At 30.8% G+C, this 19,509-nt stretch overlaps 1 protein-coding gene across 1 annotated transcript in view; it reads left to right on the forward strand.

The window, feature by feature from the left end:
• The first annotated feature begins 123 nt into the window (after nt 1–123).
• The window catches only part of LOC144513876 (M1-specific T cell receptor alpha chain-like), a 46,330-nt gene continuing 26,944 nt past the window's right edge, over nt 124–19,509 (forward strand). Inside the window, exon 1 of the mRNA XM_078245080.1 lies at nt 124–178. Within this exon, the coding sequence (XP_078101206.1) occupies nt 139–178 (40 nt within the window). The 5' untranslated portion in view covers nt 124–138. The remainder of the gene's footprint in view (nt 179–19,509) is intronic.

Below are 19,509 nucleotides of genomic sequence, written 5' to 3' on the forward strand. Positions count from 1 at the left end.
CACAAGAAAGGACAAAAAAGCAACAAAAAAGCAACAAAAAAACGGCAAAAAAACATGAATGATTTGTAACTGGAGTGTGGTTGAGTGAGTTTGTGTTACGATGCTTCATGTTGTGTGAATGATGGAGGTCAGTCTAAGATGATCTTTGGCAGCGGCACCAAACTTCATGTTAATGACAGTAAGTTGATTTATATTTTACATTACATTCTGGGTTGAAACAAACTGGTTAGTTAAAAAGCTCAGCTCGAAAGCTAAAAAAGTTGACACAAAGTGACAAAAACTTTGAAAAAACCCAACAAAAATTAAAATACGTTAAAAAAGTTACAACAAAGTTGATTTTTTTTACAAACTGACAAAAAAAGTTGAAAAAACTGACAAAAAATGACAAGAAAGTTGAAACAAAAATGTTTAAAAAGTCGAACAAAACATGAAATCCAACCAAACTGCTGGAAACAACAAGTAAAAAACTTTAAGAAAAGTGATAAAAAGGATCCATAATGTCCTTAATTAAAATACTAAACAAAGTGTTGTTTAGTATCTTTACAGGAAACTTTAGACATTCATGATTTCATTCAGACAGAAGTTTTAAATGTTAAAATGATGTTTTTCTGAATGGAGTTTGGTTCAGAGAGTTTGTGTTCCAATGCTTCATGTTGTGTGACTTCTGGAGGTGGAAGTCAATACAAGATGTTCTTTGGAAGAGGAACAAGACTAAATATTGAAACATGTAAGTAACTGATTTAGATTATTACTCAGAAACCCCAAAGTATAATCTGAAGATTATTTAAAAAAGCATTGATCCAGAATGAAAATCTGCAGAATTTCGTGTTTTCTGTGTTTCTGCTTCAGGTGGAGATGTGATAACATTCAGTTGAAAATCTAAAGTTGAAATGTTCCTTAAAAGTTAAAGAGCAAAGCTTTAAAGCCAAAAAAGTCAACCAAAAGCAGAAAAAACGACAAAAAATGACTAAAGAACACAAAAGTGTTGAAAAAAGCGGAAAAAATGTTGCGTTTTAGTTTAGTGTCAGCTGTGAGTCACAGTGTGAAAGGAACTGGAGACAAGATTATTTTCGGGAGAGGAACTCAGCTGATAGTCGACTCTGGTAAGACGGGAAAGTAATAAATATTATTTATCTAAGAACAAAAAAATGTGGCAAAAACAACCGTCAAAAAAGTGACCAAAAAAAAGAAGAAAAAAAACGTTGAAAAATAGTTAAATTTGACCGATGGAGAACATGAGGGTTAAACATTATGATCATAAATACATCCATAACTGCAGATATTTAAAATAAAGTCGTGATAATTAAGTCTAAAACTATGTTTTTCTGAATGGAGTTTGGTTGAGTTTGTGTTCCAATGCTTCATGTTGTGTGACTACGAGTCAAACTAAGATGATCTTTGGAAGAGGAGCCAGAGTAAACGTTGAACACTGTGAGTAACTTATAAACATAGTATATAAATATAAATATATGGAGCATCTTTAAAAGCAAACTTTACTTACTAACTAACTAAACTAACACTTACTGTGTTTTCAAAGAAAAGCAGAATAATCAGCTGCTGACAGTTAGTGAAACGATTCTCATGAACTGAGAAAGTATGAATGAGAATCATCAATATCTGTACCATTTGGTTTATTATGTCTACAGTTAACATCTAAATGTACATTTTATCTGCTTTTAATGAACAGAGTTTGTTATTTATGTAACTGGAATCTAATCGTACCAGCAGAAGTCTCAAACCTTAAAACAATGTGTTTCTGAATGGAGTTTGGTTGAGTTGAGTTTATGTTACGATGGTTCACGTTGGATTGAATATTTATAAAACCAGAGCAGCAGATAAGAAAAGAGAAATAAAAAGATGCTGACAGTGATGGAAATGATTCAAGCGACAAAAAAGCGGCAACAAAATGACAAAAAAACGACAGAAAAGAGGAAAAATACGACAAAAAACGATAAAAAAGTGACAAAAAAGCGTCAACAAAAAGGCAAAAAACATGAATGAATGTATGAATAAAAAAAGGGAGAACATATTTTTTTAAAAAAGCATCAAAAACCTTCGAAAAGCGACAAAACATTTGAAAAATGTTCAAAAGGCAACATTTTTCTGCATGTAGTTTGGTTGAGTTTGTGTCACGATGCTTCATGTTGTGTGACTTCTGGAGGTCAAAAGATGATCTTTGGAAGAGGAACCAGACTAAATATTGAACCCTGTAAGTACATCATGAACATAATAATATATAATATGAAATGAAATTGAAAAAAGCTACAAAAACTTGAGAAAACGTAAAATAAAAAAACCCTGCATAAACATTATTTATATGGATCATGTTAAGAAACAACCTTTACTTTGTGTTTTACTGGAATTTTCCAAGTAAAGTACTTTTTCCAACAATGCATTTAATAATTCAGTCACATTTAAAAATGATCGTTTTTTAAATGGAGTTTGGTTCAGTTTGTGTAACGATGCTTTACATGTGTTAATGTTCTGAAGTTAGCTAAAAACTCTAATAAAAATAACTTACTATGTAGTCAGGCACATTCAGACTCAAAATACAACAATACATAGTCAAAGATTATACCCAAAAATAAATAAATAAATACTTAAAAATACTGAAAACTAAAAACCGACTAAAAACCAGGAAAAAGTTGGACAAAGCGACAAAAACGTTGTGTTTGGTCATTTAAATTACATAAAAAACAATCTGTCTCTCTACTGTACAAAATGTACATTTATTATTTTTAATATAAATTGAATGTTCAGATCTTACTGAAGTCAGACAAAAGTCACAAATGTTAAAAACTATGATTTGTTAATGGAGTTTGGTTCAGTTTGTCTCTGAGTTTATGTTACGATGCTTCATGTTGTGTGACTTCTGGCAGTGGATATAATAAGATGATCTTTGGAAGAGGAACCAGACTAAACATTGAACCCTGTAAGTAGAATATAAATCATCATAATACGTATTTATATTGGAGCGACTTTAACACCTAACTTTACAGAGTTTAGTTTGACTTAATATTTATTAAACCAGAGCAGCACATAAGAAAAGAGAAATAAAAAGCTGCTGACAGTGATGGAAATGATTCATGCGACAAAAACGACAAAAATAATGACAAAAAACATTCAAAAAGCGACATTTTTCTGCATGAAGTTTGGTTAAGTTTGTCTCTGAGTTTGTGTTATGATGCTTCATGTTGTGTGACTACTAGCAGTGGATATAAGATGATCTTTGGAAGAGGAACCAGACTAAATATTGAACCCTGTGAGTAGAAATATATACAAACATTATTTATATGGAACATCTTTTAAAACTAACTTTACTTTTGTTGTTCACACAAAATCAGAATAGAAGATTAAAAAGATAAAAAGCAGAATCATCAGCGTATCTAAAGATTAAACACTAAAACATTTTGTTAGTATCACTGACAGTGATGGAAATGATTCAAGCAACAAAAACGACAAAAATGACAATAAAAGCTCAAAAAAGCGGCAATAAAAACGACCAAAAAAACATGATGTAAATGTAAATACATGAATATAAAAGGGACTGAAAGTTTTTTAAAAAAATCATCAGAAACCTTCGAAAAGCGACAAAACATTCGCAAAAAGTTACGAAACTTGCAAAAAGCGACATTTTTCTGCATGAAGTTTGGTTCAGTTTGTCTCTGAGTTTGTGTTACGATGCTTCATGTTGTGTGAATCAGAATAAGATAATCTTTGGAAGAGGAACCAGACTAAATATTGAACCCTGTAAGTACATCATTAACATAATAATATTATATATTATATATATACAAATAACTTATGTACATGAAGCTTCTTTACAAACAAACTTTAACCGTATTTTACTGGAAAACAAACAAAAGCAGAATCATCAGCGTATCAAGCTAAAGATTTGAAATCAGGAAACTTTAGACATTTAAGATTTCAGTCAGACAGAAGTTTTAAAAGTTAAAATGATGTGTTTCTCAATGGAGTTTGGTTCAGAGAGTTTGTGTCAATACAAGATGATCTTTGGAAGAGGAACCAGACTAAACATTGAACCCTTATAAAAAAAAGTGGCAAAAAAGTGACAAAAAAATGACAAAAAAACGACAAAAAGTGATGAAAAATCAACAAAAACTGTCAAGAAAGCCAAAAAAAAACAGCAAAAAAACATGATTTGTAAATGGAGTTTGGTTGAGTTGAGTTTTTGTTACGATGCTTCATATTGTGTGAATACTGCAGCTCAAAAGATGATCTTTGGAAGAGGAACCAGACTAAATATTGAACCCTGTGAGTAGAAATATAAACAAACATTTTTTATATGGAACATCTATAAAAACTAACTTTACCGTCTTTTGTTTGACTGAATATTTATAAAACCAGATCAGCAGATAAGAAAAGAGAAATGATAAGTTGCTGACAGTGATGGAAATGATTCAAGGGACAAAAAAAGACAAATAACAACAATAAAAGCGAAATGCGGCAATAAAACTGACAAAACCGCCCCAAAAAACAGCAAAGAAAGTGACAAAAAAATGGTAAAAAATTGACAACAAAGAAAAAAAAGCAAAGTTTGTCTCTGAGTTTGTGTTATGATTATTGTTTTCACACTAAAGTCTCTAATGTTAAAACTATGTTTTTCTGAATGGAGTTTGGTTGAGTTGGGTTTGTGTCACGATGCTTCATGTTGTGTGAATACTGGAAGAACAGATAAGATAATCTTTGGAAGAGGAACCAGACTAAACGTTGAATCCTGTGAGTAAATCATAAATATAATATTCACATAGAAGCTTCTTTAAAAAGCAAACTACCCATATTTTACTGGAAAACAAACAAACCAGACAGGAAGATAAAAGAAAATCAAAGAAAGAGTGCTGGTTTAAAGTTAAAGAGCTAAAAACGTTGAAAACGAGACAAAAAATAAAAAAAGGCACAACAAGTTTTTTTTTAAAAAGCATCAAAAACCTTCGAAAAGTGACAAAATATTCAAAAAAAGTTACAAAAACGTTCAAAAAGCGACATTTTTCTGCATGAAGTTTGGTTCAGTTTGTCTCTCTGAGTTTATGTTACGATGCTTCATGTTGTGTGAATACGAATCAACAAAAGATAATCTTTGGAAGAGGAACCAGACTAAACATTGAACCCTGTGAGTAACTGATTCAGATTATAAACGTTATTTATAGAAAGCATCTTTAAAAACTAACTTTACTTGTGTTGTTTGGACAACAAAAACGTCAAATTCAAACAATCAATATCTAGAGAGCAGGGAAACATTTAGTTGAAACATTATCTCAGCTTTGTTTTGTGTCTACATTTAATCATTCAGTTACTTGTTAAAACTACGTTTTTCTGAATGGAGTTTGGTTGAGTTTGTCTCTGAGTTTGTGTTACGATGCTTCATGTTGTGTGAATGCTGGCGGTGGATATAAGATAATCTTTGGAAGAGGAACCAGACTAAACATTGAACCCTGTGAGTAGAAGTATATACAAACATTATTTATATGGAACATCTTTTAAAACTAACTTTACTTTTGTTGTTCACATAAAATCAAAATAGAAGATTAAAAAGATAAAAAGCAGAATCATCATCTATCTAAAGATTAAACACTAAAACATTTTGTTAGTATCACTGACAGTGATGGAAATGATTCAAGCAACAAAAACGACAAAAATGACAATAAAAGCTCAAAAAAGCGGAAATAAAAACGACCAAAAAAACATGATATACATGAATATAAAAGGGACTGAAAGTTTTTTATCATCATGAAACCTTGACGACAAAACATTCGCAAAAAGTTACGAAACTTGCAAAAAGCGACATTTTTCTGCATGAAGTTTGGTTCAGTTTGTCTCTGAGTTTGTGTTACGATGCTTCATGTTGTGTGAATCAGAATAAGATAATCTTTGGAAGAGGAACCAGACTAAATATTGAACCCTGTAAGTACATCATTAACATAATAATATTATATATTATATATATACAAATAACTTATGTACATGAAGCTTCTTTACAAACAAACTTTAACCGTATTTTACTGGAAAACAAACAAAACCAGAATAGAAGATAAATGAAATTGAAAAAAGCTACAAAAATGTAAAAAAAACCTGCATGAACATAATCTATATGGATCATCTTTAGAGACACACTTTACTTTTCCAAGTAAATAGTACTACTACTAAAAAGTACTTTTTTCAACAATGCATTTAATAATTCAGTCACATTTAAAAATGATCGTTTTTTTAAATGGAGTTTGGTTCAGTTTGTGTAATGATGCTTTACATGTGTTAATGTTCTGAAGTTAGCTAAAAACTGTAATAAAAATAACTTAATATGTGGTCAGGCACATTCAGACTCAAAATACAACAATACATAGTCAAAGATTATACCCAAAAATAAATAAATACTTAAAAATGCTAAAAACTAAGAACCAACTAATAACTAAAAACCCGGAAAAAGTTGGACAAAGCGACAAAAACGTTGTGTTTGGTCGTGTAAATGACATAAAAAACAATCTGTCTCTCTACTGTACAAAATATACATTTTTATTTCTAGTATAAATTGAATGTTCAGATCTTAGTAAAGTCAGACAAAAGACACAAATGTTAAAAACTATGATTTCTTAATGGAGTTTGGTTCAGTTTGTCTCTCTGAGTTTGTGTTACGATGCTTCATGTTGTGTGAATACTAATCAAAAGATGATCTTTGGAAGAGGAACCAGACTAAACATTGAACCCTGTGAGTAACTGATTTACATCCTTAACATTATTTATATGAAGCGTCTTTAAAAATAACTTTACTTGTGTTTCTCACACAATGAAAAGTGTCACAAAAACGACAAAAAAGTGTAAAAAAAACCGTCCTACCCAACTGATCAATATCTAGAGACCAGGGAAACATTTTGTTGCTACAGTAACTCAACTCTACAACATTTACATTTTATTAATAAAATGTAAAAGGACATTTGCTCTGAATATAAATAGTTTGTTATTTATGTAACTGGAATCTAATTGTACCAGCAAAAGTCTTAAACCTTAAAACGATGTTTTTCTGAATGGAGTTTGGTTGAGTGAGTTTATGTTACGATGCTTCATGTTGTGTGAATGCTGGAGGATCAACAGCTAAGATGATCTTTGGAAGAGGAACCAGACTAAACATTGAACCCTGTAAGTAACTGATTTAGACCCAAAAATATAACCTGCAGATTAAGTTTTTAGTGTTGATCTAGATGGAAAATCTGCAAAAGCGACAAGAAAACAACAAAAATGAATAAAAAAGTAACAACAATTAGAATAAAAAGCAAGCCAAACAAACATCAAAAGCAACAACGAAAAAACGTCAAAAGTCAAAAAAGCTAATTTTACAGAATTGTGCATCTGTAAATTCCGTGTGTTCCTAATAATGTATATATAAAACCAATCTGTGTCTACTGAACCGTACACTATTTATATTTTTATTTCTAATATACATTTAATACATAAATAAAATCTTATTGTTTTCACGCTAAAGTCTCTAATGTTAAAAAATGAGTTTGTGTTACAATGATTCATGTTGTGTGAATGCTCGAGGCAAAAGATAATCTTTGGAAGAGGAACCAGACTAAACATTGAACTCTGTAAGTAACTGATTTACATTATAAACATTATTTATATGAAGCATCTTTTAAAACTGACTTTACTTTTGTTGGACAACAAAAAAGTGACAAAAAAAGCCACAAAAAAGACAAATATGAGACCAAAAAAAAAGACAACAAAGTGACCAAAACGTCAAATCCAAACAATCAATATCTAGAGACCAGGGAAACATTTAGTTGAAACATTAACTCAGCTTTGTTTTGTGTCTGAATTTAATCATTCAGTTTAATGTTAAAACGATGTTTTTCTGAATGGAGTTTGGTTGAGTTTATGTTACGATGCTTCATGTTGTGTGAATGGAACTGGAGGTCAAAAGATGATCTTTGGAAGAGGAACCAGACTAAACATTGAACCCTGTAAGTAGAAATATATATTTATATGAAGCATCTTTAACAACAAACTTTACATATGTAGTTTGACATGAATATATATAAAACCAGAGCAGCAGATAAGAAAAGAGAAATAAAAAGATGCTGACAGTGATGGAAATGATTCAAGCCACAAAAAACGACAAAAAATAACGACTCTGAAAAAGTGACAAAAACGCAAAAATGTGACAATAAAACTGAAAAAAAATGGCAAAAAAACGACAAAAAACGGTCAAAAAGCGACATTTTTCTGAATGGAGTTTGGTTCAGTTTGTCTCTGAGTTTGTGTTACGATGCTTCATGTTGTGTGACTGCAAATCAATACAAGATAATCTTTGGAAGAGGAACCAGACTAAATATTGAACCCTGTAAGTAAATTGATTTATATTCATATCATGTATTTGATATAAAAACTGATTAAATGTTATTTAAACGTTACAAAAAGCTCAGATTGAAAGCTATAAAAAGTTTACAAAAAGCGACAACAACTCAAAAAAGACAACAATTGACAAATAATGTAAATAAATAAAGCGACAATGAAAAGCTCAAGAAATGCAACAATGTCATCAAATGTTAAAACTATGTTTTTCTGAATGGAGTTTGGTTGAGTTTATGTTATGATGCTTCATGTTGTGTGAATGATGGAGTTCAAAAGATAATCTTTGGAAGAGGAACCAGACTAAACATTGAACCCTGTGAGTAAATCATATATATAATATTACTATATGAAGCATCTTTAAAAACAAACTTTACTATATGCTAGTTTGGACAACAAAAAAAACGACAAATATGAGACTCAAAAAAAGACAAATCTAAAAGTAGAACAAAATAAACGTTAAATCAAAAAGACAAACAATATATAAAGATCAGAGAAACAGTTTAGTTTAGAAAACATCAAAACAGCTTTGATATGTGTCAGAACAAAAAACAGTTTCATAAAATGTTCAAAAAGCGACATTTTTCTGCATGGAGTTTGGTTCAGTTTGTCTCTGAGTTTGTGTTACGATGCTTCATGTTGTGTGAATAACGGAAATCAAAAGATGATCTTTGGAAGAGGAACCAGACTAAACATTGAACCCTGTAAGTAACTGATACATATATATATATATAAATATAATAATATGATAATGCATCTGGAAAATTTGACAAACAAACTAAAAATGATCTTTTTAAAATGGAGTTTGATCAGTTTGTGTTATGATGCTCAGATGTTTAAAGTTAGCTAAAAACGTAATCAAAATAACTCATTTGTGGTCAGGGACATCAGACTAAAAATACAGCAATACATAGTCAAAGATGATACCCAAAAATAAATAAATACTTAAAAAATACTAAAAACTAAGAAACAACTATAACTAAAAACCCGGAAAAAATTGGACAAGCTGACAAAAAACGTTTGGTCGTAAATGACATAAAAAAACAAAGTCTATCTACTGACAAAAAATACATGTTTATTTCAGTATAAATCAATGTTCAGATCTTACTAAAAGTCAGACAAAAGACACAAATGTTAAAAACTATGATTTTCTTAATGGAGTTTGGTTGAGTTTGTCTCTCTGAGTTTGTGTTACGATGCTTCATGTTGTGTGAATGACTGGAATCAAAAGATAATCTTTGGAAGAGGAACCAGACTAACTATTGAACCCTGTGAGTAACTGATTTACATCATTAACATTATTTATATGAATCATCTTTAAAAACTAACTTTACTTGTGTTTTTCACAAAGAAACAGACAAAAAAATGACAAAAAAAGTGTAAACAAAAAAACGTCCTACCCAACTGATCAATATCTAGAGACCAGGGAAACATTTAGTAATAAAACAAACTGAAAAAGGACATTTAGCTCTGAATATAAATAGTTTGTATCTATGTAACTGGAATCTAATTGTACCAGCAAAAGTCTTAATCTTAAAAACGATGTTTTTCTGACTGGAGTTTGGTTGAGAGAGTTTATGTTACGATGCTTCATGTTGTGTGAATGCTGGTGCTCAAAATAAGATAATCTTTGGAAGAGGAACCAGACTAAACGTTGAACCCTGTAAGTAACTGATTTAGACCCAAAAATATAACCTGCAGATTTTTTTTATTAAGTTTTTAGTGTTGATCTAGATGGAAAATCTGCAAAAGCGACAAGAAAACAACAAAATTAATAAAAAAAACAACAAAAATTAGAATAAAAAGCAAGCCAAACAAAAAACCCCCTATAAAAAAGCAACAATAATACGAAAAAAACCCGTCAAAAGTCAAAAAAGCTAATTTTACAGAATTGTGCATCTGTAAATATAATGTATATATGTGATAAAAACCAATCTGTGTCTACTGAACCGTACACTATTTATATTTTTATTTCTAATATACATTTAATATATAAATAACATCTTATTGTTTTCACGCTAAAGTCTCTAATGTTAAAAAATGAGTTTGCGTTACGATGCTTCATGTTGTGTGAATGCTGGAGGAGCAACTAAGATAATCTTTGGAAGAGGAACCAGACTAACCATTGAACCCTGTGAGTAACTGATTTACATTATAAACATTATTTATCTGAAGCATCTTTAAAAACTAACTTTGTGTTGTTTAGACCAAAAAAAAGTGACAAAAAAGCCACAAAAAAGACAAATATCAAACCAACCAAGTGACCAAAACGTCAAATCCAAACAATCAATATCTAGAGACCAGGGAAACATTTAGTTGAAACATTAACTCAGCTTTGTTTTGTGTCTGAATTTAATCATTCAGTTTAATGTTAAAACGATGTTTTTCTGAATGGAGTTTGGTTGAGAGAGTTTGTTTGTGTTATGATGCTTCATGTTGTGTGAATACTGGAGGATATAAGATAATCTTTGGAAGAGGAACCAGACTAAACATTGAACCCTGTGAGTAGAAATATATATTTATATGAAACATCTTTAACAACAAACGTTACAATTTAGTTTGACTGAATATTTATAAAACCAGAGCAGCAGATAAGAAAAGAGAAATAAAAAGATGGTGATAGTGATGGAAATGATTCATGCGACAAAAACGACAAAAATAACGACACTAAAAGGTGAAGAAAGAGGCAAAAATGTGACAATAAAACCGACAACAAACCGGGAAAAAAGCGACAAAAAACGGTCAAAAAGGGACACTTTTCTGCATGAAGTTTGGTTCAGTTTGTCTCTGAGTTTGTGTTACGATGCTTCATGTTGTGTGACTACAAGTCAATACAAGATTATCTTTGGTAGCGGCACCAAACTTCATGTTAATGACAGTAAGTTGATTTATATTCATTCTGGGGTGAAAAAAAACTGGTTTAAATGTTATTTAAAGTTAAAAAGCTCAGCTTGAAAGCTTTAAAAGTTTACAAAAGCGACAACAACTTTCAAAAAACCAACAATTGACAAATAATGTAAATAAAAAGGGACAAAAAAAGTCAAAAAAGCGACAATGTCTCTAATGTTAAAACTATGTTTTTCTTAATGGAGTTTGGTTGAGTTGAGTTTGTGTTACAACGCTTCATGTTGTGTGAATACTGGAGCTGTGGATAAGATGATATTTGGAAGAGGAACCAGACTAAACGTTGAATCCTGTGAGTAAATCATAAATATAATATTCACATAGAAGCTTCTTTAAAAACAAACTATATACTATATATACTAACTATAAACCCATATTTTACTGGAAAACAAACAAACCAGACAGGAAGATAAAAGAAAATCAAAGAAAGAATGCTGGTTTAAAGTTAAAGAGCTAAAAACATTGAAAAAGAGACAAAAAAATAAAAAAAGAGACAAAAAGTTCTTTTAAAAAGCATCAAAAACCTTCGAAAAGCGACAAAAATTTCAGAAAAAGTTACAAAAAGGTTCAAAAAGCGACATTTTTCTGCATGGAGTTTGGTTCAGTTTGTCTCTGGTTATTGTTACGATGCTTCATGTTGTGTGAATAACAATCAAAAGATGATCTTTGGAAGAGGAACCAGACTAAATGTTGAACCCTGTAAGTACATCATGAACACTATATATATATATATATATATAAAGAAAATGATATTGAAAAAAGCTACAAAATCTTGGAAAGATTTGACAAAACTTAAACTAAAAATGATCTTTTTTTAAAATGGAGTTTGGTTCAGTTTGTGTTATGATGCTTTAGATGTTTAAAGTTAGCTAAAAACTGTAATCAAAATAACTTCATTTGTGGTCAGGCACATTTAGACTCAAAATACAACAATACATAGTCAAAGATTATACCCAAAAATAAATAAATACTTAAAAATACTAAAAACTAAGAACCAACTAATAACTAAAAACCCGGAAAAAGTTGGACAAAGCGACAAAAACGTTGTTTGGTCGTGTAAATGACATAAAAAAACAATCTGTCTCTCTACTGTACAAAATGTACATTTTTATTTCTAGTATAAATTGAATGTTCAGATCTTACTAAAGTCAGACAAAAGACACAAATGTTAAAAACTATGATTTCTTAATGGAGTTTGGTTCAGTTTGTCTCTCTGAGTTTGTGTTACGATGCTTCATGTTGTGTGAATGCGAATCAAAAGATAATCTTTGGAAGAGGAACCAGACTAAACATTGAACCCTGTGAGTAACTGATTTACATCCTTAACATTATTTATATGACGCATCTTTAAAAAATAACTTTACTTGTGTCACAAAAAAACACAAAAAAGTGTAAAAAACCCCCGACAAAAACGTCCTACCCAACTGATCAATATCTAGAGACCATGTAAAACATTAATAAAGATTTGAAACATTTGCTAACATCAGCTTTGTATTTATGTAACTGGAATCTAACTGTGACAGCAGAAGTCTTAAACCTTAAAACGATGTTTTTCTGAATGGAGTTTGGTTGAGTGAGTTTATGTTACGATGCTTCATGTTGTGTGAATACTGGAACAAAGATAATCTTTGGAAGAGGAACCAGACTTAACATTGAACCCTGTGAGTAGAAATAATTTACTTTGGATATACATTGATAATCTTTTGGTACCAAAATAGCGGCCTGTTTTTATAACAAAAAACCTGCGACAAAAACGTCGAGAAAAGCGACAAAAATATCAAAAATGCTTTTTTTCCTCCTAAATATAGTTTGGTGCAGTTGGTCAGTGAGTCTGTGTCATGATGCATCATGTTGTGTTATTAATAAGTAATTCAAAACAGCGAATCTGAAGTTTTTAGTTTCATCTGAAAGCCTTTTAACAGTTCATCACTCAGAGTGTGTATTGTGAAGGATGAGGAAACATTTGACATCTAAAATAAAAAGCCTAAAACTGCATTAAAGTAAGTTTGGGACAAAATTATAAACAAAGGAAGATTTTTCTAAGCAAAGTTTGGTTGAGTTTGTCTCTGAGTTTGTGTTACGATGCTTCACGTTGTGTGAATGATGGAGGTGGAAATAAGATAATCTTTGGAAGAGGAACCAGACTGAACATTGAACCCTGTAAGTAAACTGATATAAATCTACAATATTATTAATATGGAGCAGCAATGGTTTGTTTTTATCATTTCAGTCTGAAATATAAAACCATCTATAAATGCAGATGAATAAGATCAGAATAACGAACACAAATGGTTCCTTATAGATAGTCACGTAGCTTTTTTAAGTTTGGTTTGACGTTGTTTTTTTTGGTTCAGTTTTTGTCGCCTTTCTGATATTTTTTTTGACAATTTTTTCTTCCAATTTCTTCAACAGTATAGTTGCTTTCTTGATGTTTTTGTCGTATATTTTCTGATGCATTTTATTCACAAACAACAGTGAGCAAACAAAACAAAAGTAGAAAAACTATTTTACGAAGAATTGTCTTTATTTTTACTTCATGATGGTTAAACATTATGATCATAAAACACATCCATAAAGGCAGATATTTTAAATAAGATTGGGAACTTTATGTCTAAAATAACATTCTTTCTGAATGGAGTTTGGTTGAGTGAGTTTGTGTTACGATGCTTCATGTTGTGTGACTACTGGAGGTCAGTCTAAGATGATCTTTGGAAGAGGAACCAGACTAAACATTGAACCCTGTGAGTAGAAAAATAAACAAACATTATTTATATCTTTAAAAACTAACTTTACTTTTGTTGATCACACAAAATCAGAATAGAAGATTAAAAAGATAAAAAGCAGAATCATCAGCGTATCTAAAGATTAAACACTAAAACATTTTGTTAAGTATCTTTACTCTTTATTGAGATCAAACATTGAACCCTGTAAGAAAAAACTGGTTTAAATGTTATTTAAAGTTAAAAAGATCGCCTCGAAAGCTAAAAAAGTTGATAAATAGTGACAAAAACTTTGAAAAAAACTCAACAAAAAATAAAATACGTTAAAAAAGTGACAAAACAGTTGACGACAAAGTCTCAAATGTTAAAACTATGTTTTTCTGAATGGAGTTTGGTTGAGTGAGTTTGTGTTACGATGCTTCATGTTGTGTGAATAGTGGAGGTGGATTTAAGATGATCTTTGGAAGAGGAACCAGACTAAATATTGAACCCTTGTGAGTAGAAATATATACAAACATTATTTATATGGAACATCTTTAAAACTTTACTTTTGTTGTTCACATAAAATCAGATAGAAGATTAAAAAGATAAAAAGCAGAATCATCAGCTTTCTGATTCACTAAAAACTGTTTAGATCTGTACTCTTTTCTCAGATCAAACATGTCAGAAAAAACTGGTTTGAATGTTATTCAGAGTTAAAAAGATCGCCTCGAAAGCTAAAAAAACTTTCACAAAAAGCGACAAAAACTTAAATACGTTAAAAAAGTGACAAAAACGTTGACGACAAAGTCTCAAATGTTAAAATTATGTTTTTCTGAATGGAGTTTGGTTGAGTAAGTTTGTGTTACGATGCTTCATGTTGTGTGAATACTGGAGTAGCAGTCTAAGATAATCTTTGGCAGCGGCACCAAACTTCATGTTAATGACAGTGAAGATAACTGGTTTAAATGTTATTTAAATGTTAAAAAAGATCAGCCTCGAAAGCTAAAAAAGTTGCGCCAAAAACTTTGACAAAAACTCAGCTAAATATCGTTAAAGTGACATAAAAAAGCGTTGGCGACAAAAAGCTATAAATGTTTACATGTATATCTGAATGGAGTTTGGTTGAGTAAGTTTGTGTTACGATGCTTCATGTTGTGTGAATACTGGAGGTGTGAATAAGATAATCTTTGGCAGCGGCACCAAACTTCATGTTAATGACAGTAAGTTGATTTATATTCATTCTGGGGTGAAAAAAACTGGTTTAAATGTTATTTAAAGTTAAAAAGCTCAGCTTGAAAGCTAAAAAAAAGTTATAGCGTTAAAGTCAACAAATAACGTAGTTACAAAAAAGCTGATCTATGTCAAATATAAACATATAAAATCCAACCAAACTGCTGGAAGCAACAAGTAAAAACTTTATGACAAAAACGATCTATAATTTCCTTAATTAAGATTAAACACTCAAACACTTTGTTTAGTATCTTTACAGGAAACTTTAGACATTCATGATTTCATTCAGACAGAAGTTTTAAATGTTAAAATGATGTTTTTCTGAATGGAGTTTGGTTGATTGAGTTTGTGTTACGATGCTTCATGTTGTGTGAATACTGGAGGTGTGACTAAGATAATCTTTGGCAGCGGCACCAAACTTCATGTTAATGACAGTAAGTTGATTTATATTCATTCTGCAGTGAAAAAAAACTGGTTTAAATGTTATTTAAAGTTAAAAAGCTCAGCTTGAAAGCTAAAAAAGTTGACAAAAAGCGAAAAAGAACTTAAAAAAACCGTCCAACAAATAAAAATGTGTTAAAAAGGTTACGAAAAAGTTGATTTAAAAAAAAAAAGTGTCAAAAAGTCAAACATAAACATATAAAATCCAACCAAACTGCTGGAAGCAACAAGTAAAAAACTTTATGAAAAACGATCTATAATTTCCTTAATTAAGATTAAACACTCAAACACTTTGTTTAGTATCTTTACAGGAAACTTTAGACATTCATGATTTCATTCAGACAGAAGTTTTAAATGTTAAAATGATGTTTTTCTGAATGGAGTTTGGTTGAGTTTGTCTCTGAGTTTGTGTTACGATGCTTCATGTTGTGTGAATACTGGAGCAAATGTCAATAAGATGATCTTTGGAAGAGGAACCAGACTAAACATTGAACCCTGTGAGTAGAAATATAAACAAACATTATTTATATGGAACATCTTTAAAAACTAACTTTTACTTTTGTTGTTCACACAAAATCAGAATAGAAGATTAAAAAGATAAAAAGCAGAATCATCAGCGTATCTAAAGATTAAACACTAAAACACTTTGTTTAGTATCTTTACTCAGATCAAACATGTAAGAAAAAACTGGTTTAAATGTTATTTAGTGTTAAAAAGATCGCCTCAAAAGCTAAAAAAGTTGACAAAAAGCGCCAAAAACTTTGAAAAAAAACCAACAAAAAATAAAGATACGTTAAAAAAGTGACAAAAACGTTGACGACAAAGTCTCAAATGTTAAAATGATGTTTTTTTTCTGAATGGAGTTTGGTTCAGTGAGTTTGTGTTACGATGCTTCATGTTGTGTGAATGTTGGGAATAAGTTGTTCTTTGGGGGAGGAACCAGACTAAACATTGAAACATGTAAGTAACTGATTTAGATTATTACCCAGTAACCCAAAAATATAATCTGCAGATTATTTAAAAAAGCGTTGATCCAGAATGAAAATCTGCAGAATTTCGTGTTTTCTGTGTTTCTGCTTCAGGTGCAGATGTGATAACATTCAGTTGAAAATCTAAAGTTGAAATGTTCCTTAAAAGTTAAAGAGCAAAGCTTTAAAGCCAAAAAAGTATTAAAAAAAAAAAACCTTAACATTATGATATAAATACATCCATAACTGCAGATATTTAAAATAAAGTCAAGATAATTAAGTTTCAAACTATGTTTTTCTGAATGGAGTTTGGTTTGAGAGAGTTTGTGTTACGATGCTTCATGTTGTGTGAATACTGGAGGTGTGAATAAGATAATCTTTGGCAGCGGCACCAAACTTCATGTTAATGACAGTAAGTTGATTTATATTCATTCTGGGGTGAAAAAAAAACTGGTTTAAATGTTATTTAAAGTTAAAAAGCTCAGCTTGAAAGCTAAAAAAGGTTTACAAAAGCTACAACAACTTTGAAAAAAAGCAACAAAAAGTCAAAGATAACCAAGAAATCCAAACAAACTGCTGGAAGCAACAAGTAAAAACTTTAAGAAATGTGACAAAAAGGATCCATAATTTCCTTAATTAAGATTAAACCACTAGATCACTTTGTTTAGTATCTTTACAGGAAACTATAGACATTTACATTTCATTCAGACAGAAGTTTTAAATGTTAAAATTATGTTTTTCTGAATGGAGTTTGGTTCAGAGAGTTTGTGTTACGATGCTTCATGTTGTGTGAATATGAATCAAAATAAGCTGATCTTTGGAAGAGGAACCAGACTAAACATTGAAGCCTGTAAGTAACTGATTTACATTATAAACATTATTTATATGAAGCATCTTTTAAAACTAACTTTACTTGAGTTGTTTGGACAACAAAAAAAGTGACAAAAAAGCCACAAAAAAGGACAAATTTAAGACCAAAGGTGATCAAAACGTCAAATCCAAATAATCAATATCTAGAGACCAGGGAAACATTTAGTTGAAACATTAACTCAGCTTTGTTTTGTGTCTGAATTTAATCATTCAGTTACATGTTAAAACGATGTTTTTTCTGAATGGAGTTTGGTTGAGTTTGTCTCTGAGTTTGTGTTACTATGCTTCATGTTGTGTGAATACTGGAGGAACTAAGATAATCTTTGGAAGAGGAACCAGACTAAACATTGAACCCTGTGAGTAGAAATATATACAAACGTTATTTATATGGAACATCTTTAAAAACTAACTTTACTCTTGTTGTTCACACAAAATCAAAATAGAAGATTAAAAAGATAAAAAGCAGAATCATCAGCATATCTAAAGATTAAACACTAAAACTCTTTGTTTAGTATCATAAAAGCCACAAAAAACACAAATATAAGACCCAAAAAAAGACTAAAAACCGACCAAAACGTCAAATCCAAACAATTAATATCTAGAGACCAGGGAAACATTTAGTTGAAACATTAACTCAGCTTTGTTTTGTGTCTGAATTTAATCATTCAGTTACATGTTAAAACGATGTTTTTCTTAATGGAGTTTGGTTCAGAGAGTTTATGTTGCGACGCTTCATGTTGTGTGACTACGACTCAAAAGATAATCTTTGGAAGAGGAACCAGACTAAACATTGAACCCTGTGAGTAACTGATAGAAATCTAAAATATAAAGTCAGTGAAGTTTGTGCACTGCGGCTTCAGACTGTGTGACTGTGAACAAGATAATCTTTGGAAGCGGCACCAAACTTCACGTTAATGCAAGTAAGTTGAAGAAAATCTGACTGCAAAGATGTTTAACCCTTGTGTTGTCATCAGGTCAAATTTGACCTGTTTTTAAAGTTTTTAATATAAGAAATATGGGTTTCGTTCAACCAAATTGCCCAAAAATAACATGGATGCATGGATGTGCGTTATATGGATACAACATTCTTCCCAGGTAAAATTAATGATTACTTCCATTGAGTTTTGGGGCAGCAAACGTCGAAAAAAACGACAAAAACCAAACAAAAAAGAAACCCCACAAAACGGCAAAACAATGATAATCGGAAAAAACTCAAAAATAAAAAGGACAAAAGCAAAAATAAAACGTCAAATAAAAAATGTCAAAAGCGACAAACGTCAGAAAGAAAATGTCAGGAAAATAATTGTTACGTTTATGTTAATGTCAGATTTCCTTATTTTTTTGGAGTAAGTGAAGGTTATTGTTTGCTTCCCTGTGTGAGTTTATGTAACGGTGTTTCGTGTTGTGTGAATACTGGAACTTACAAACTGATCTTTGGTTCGGGGATCAGACTCAACGTTGAAGCCAGTAAGTCCAGTTACATTTGTTTTATTTTGAAAAAGAAATCTCTCTTAACTCCTGAGAGTTTAATTCCATCATCTCCAAATGTTTTCTCACGTAAACAAAGATCACAAAAGCTGAAGTTAAATGTTAATGTTAGACTCTTTAAAACAGTGGACTTTAAACTTGACGTTAACGGGTAGATGATCAGCGTCAGTCAGCGTCCACTAAAAGGTCTGTTGTTGCCGCTGACAGACTCAGATTATTATTCTAAGTGTCTGACAACATTATGGAAAGGATCCCTACAGAGATAGACCTTTTAGTTAAAGAGTAAGATCCTTTTAGTTTAACATGAAACAGCCCCGAAATCACCATCACGAAACTCACCAGACTCCATGTAAATAATCAGGACTTTTAGCGTGTATAGAGCCAGCATATTTCCACCAGACTCCATGTAAATAATCAGGACTTTTAGCGTGTATAGAGCCAGCATATTTCCACCAGACTCCATGTAAATAATCAGGACTTTTAGCGTGTATAGAGCCAGCATATTTCCACCAGACTCCATGTAAATAATCAGGACTTTTAGCGTG

The sequence above is a fragment of the Sander vitreus genome, unplaced genomic scaffold (assembly GCF_031162955.1).
Source record: "Sander vitreus isolate 19-12246 unplaced genomic scaffold, sanVit1 ctg363_0, whole genome shotgun sequence".
NCBI classification, from domain to species: domain Eukaryota; kingdom Metazoa; phylum Chordata; class Actinopteri; order Perciformes; family Percidae; genus Sander; species Sander vitreus.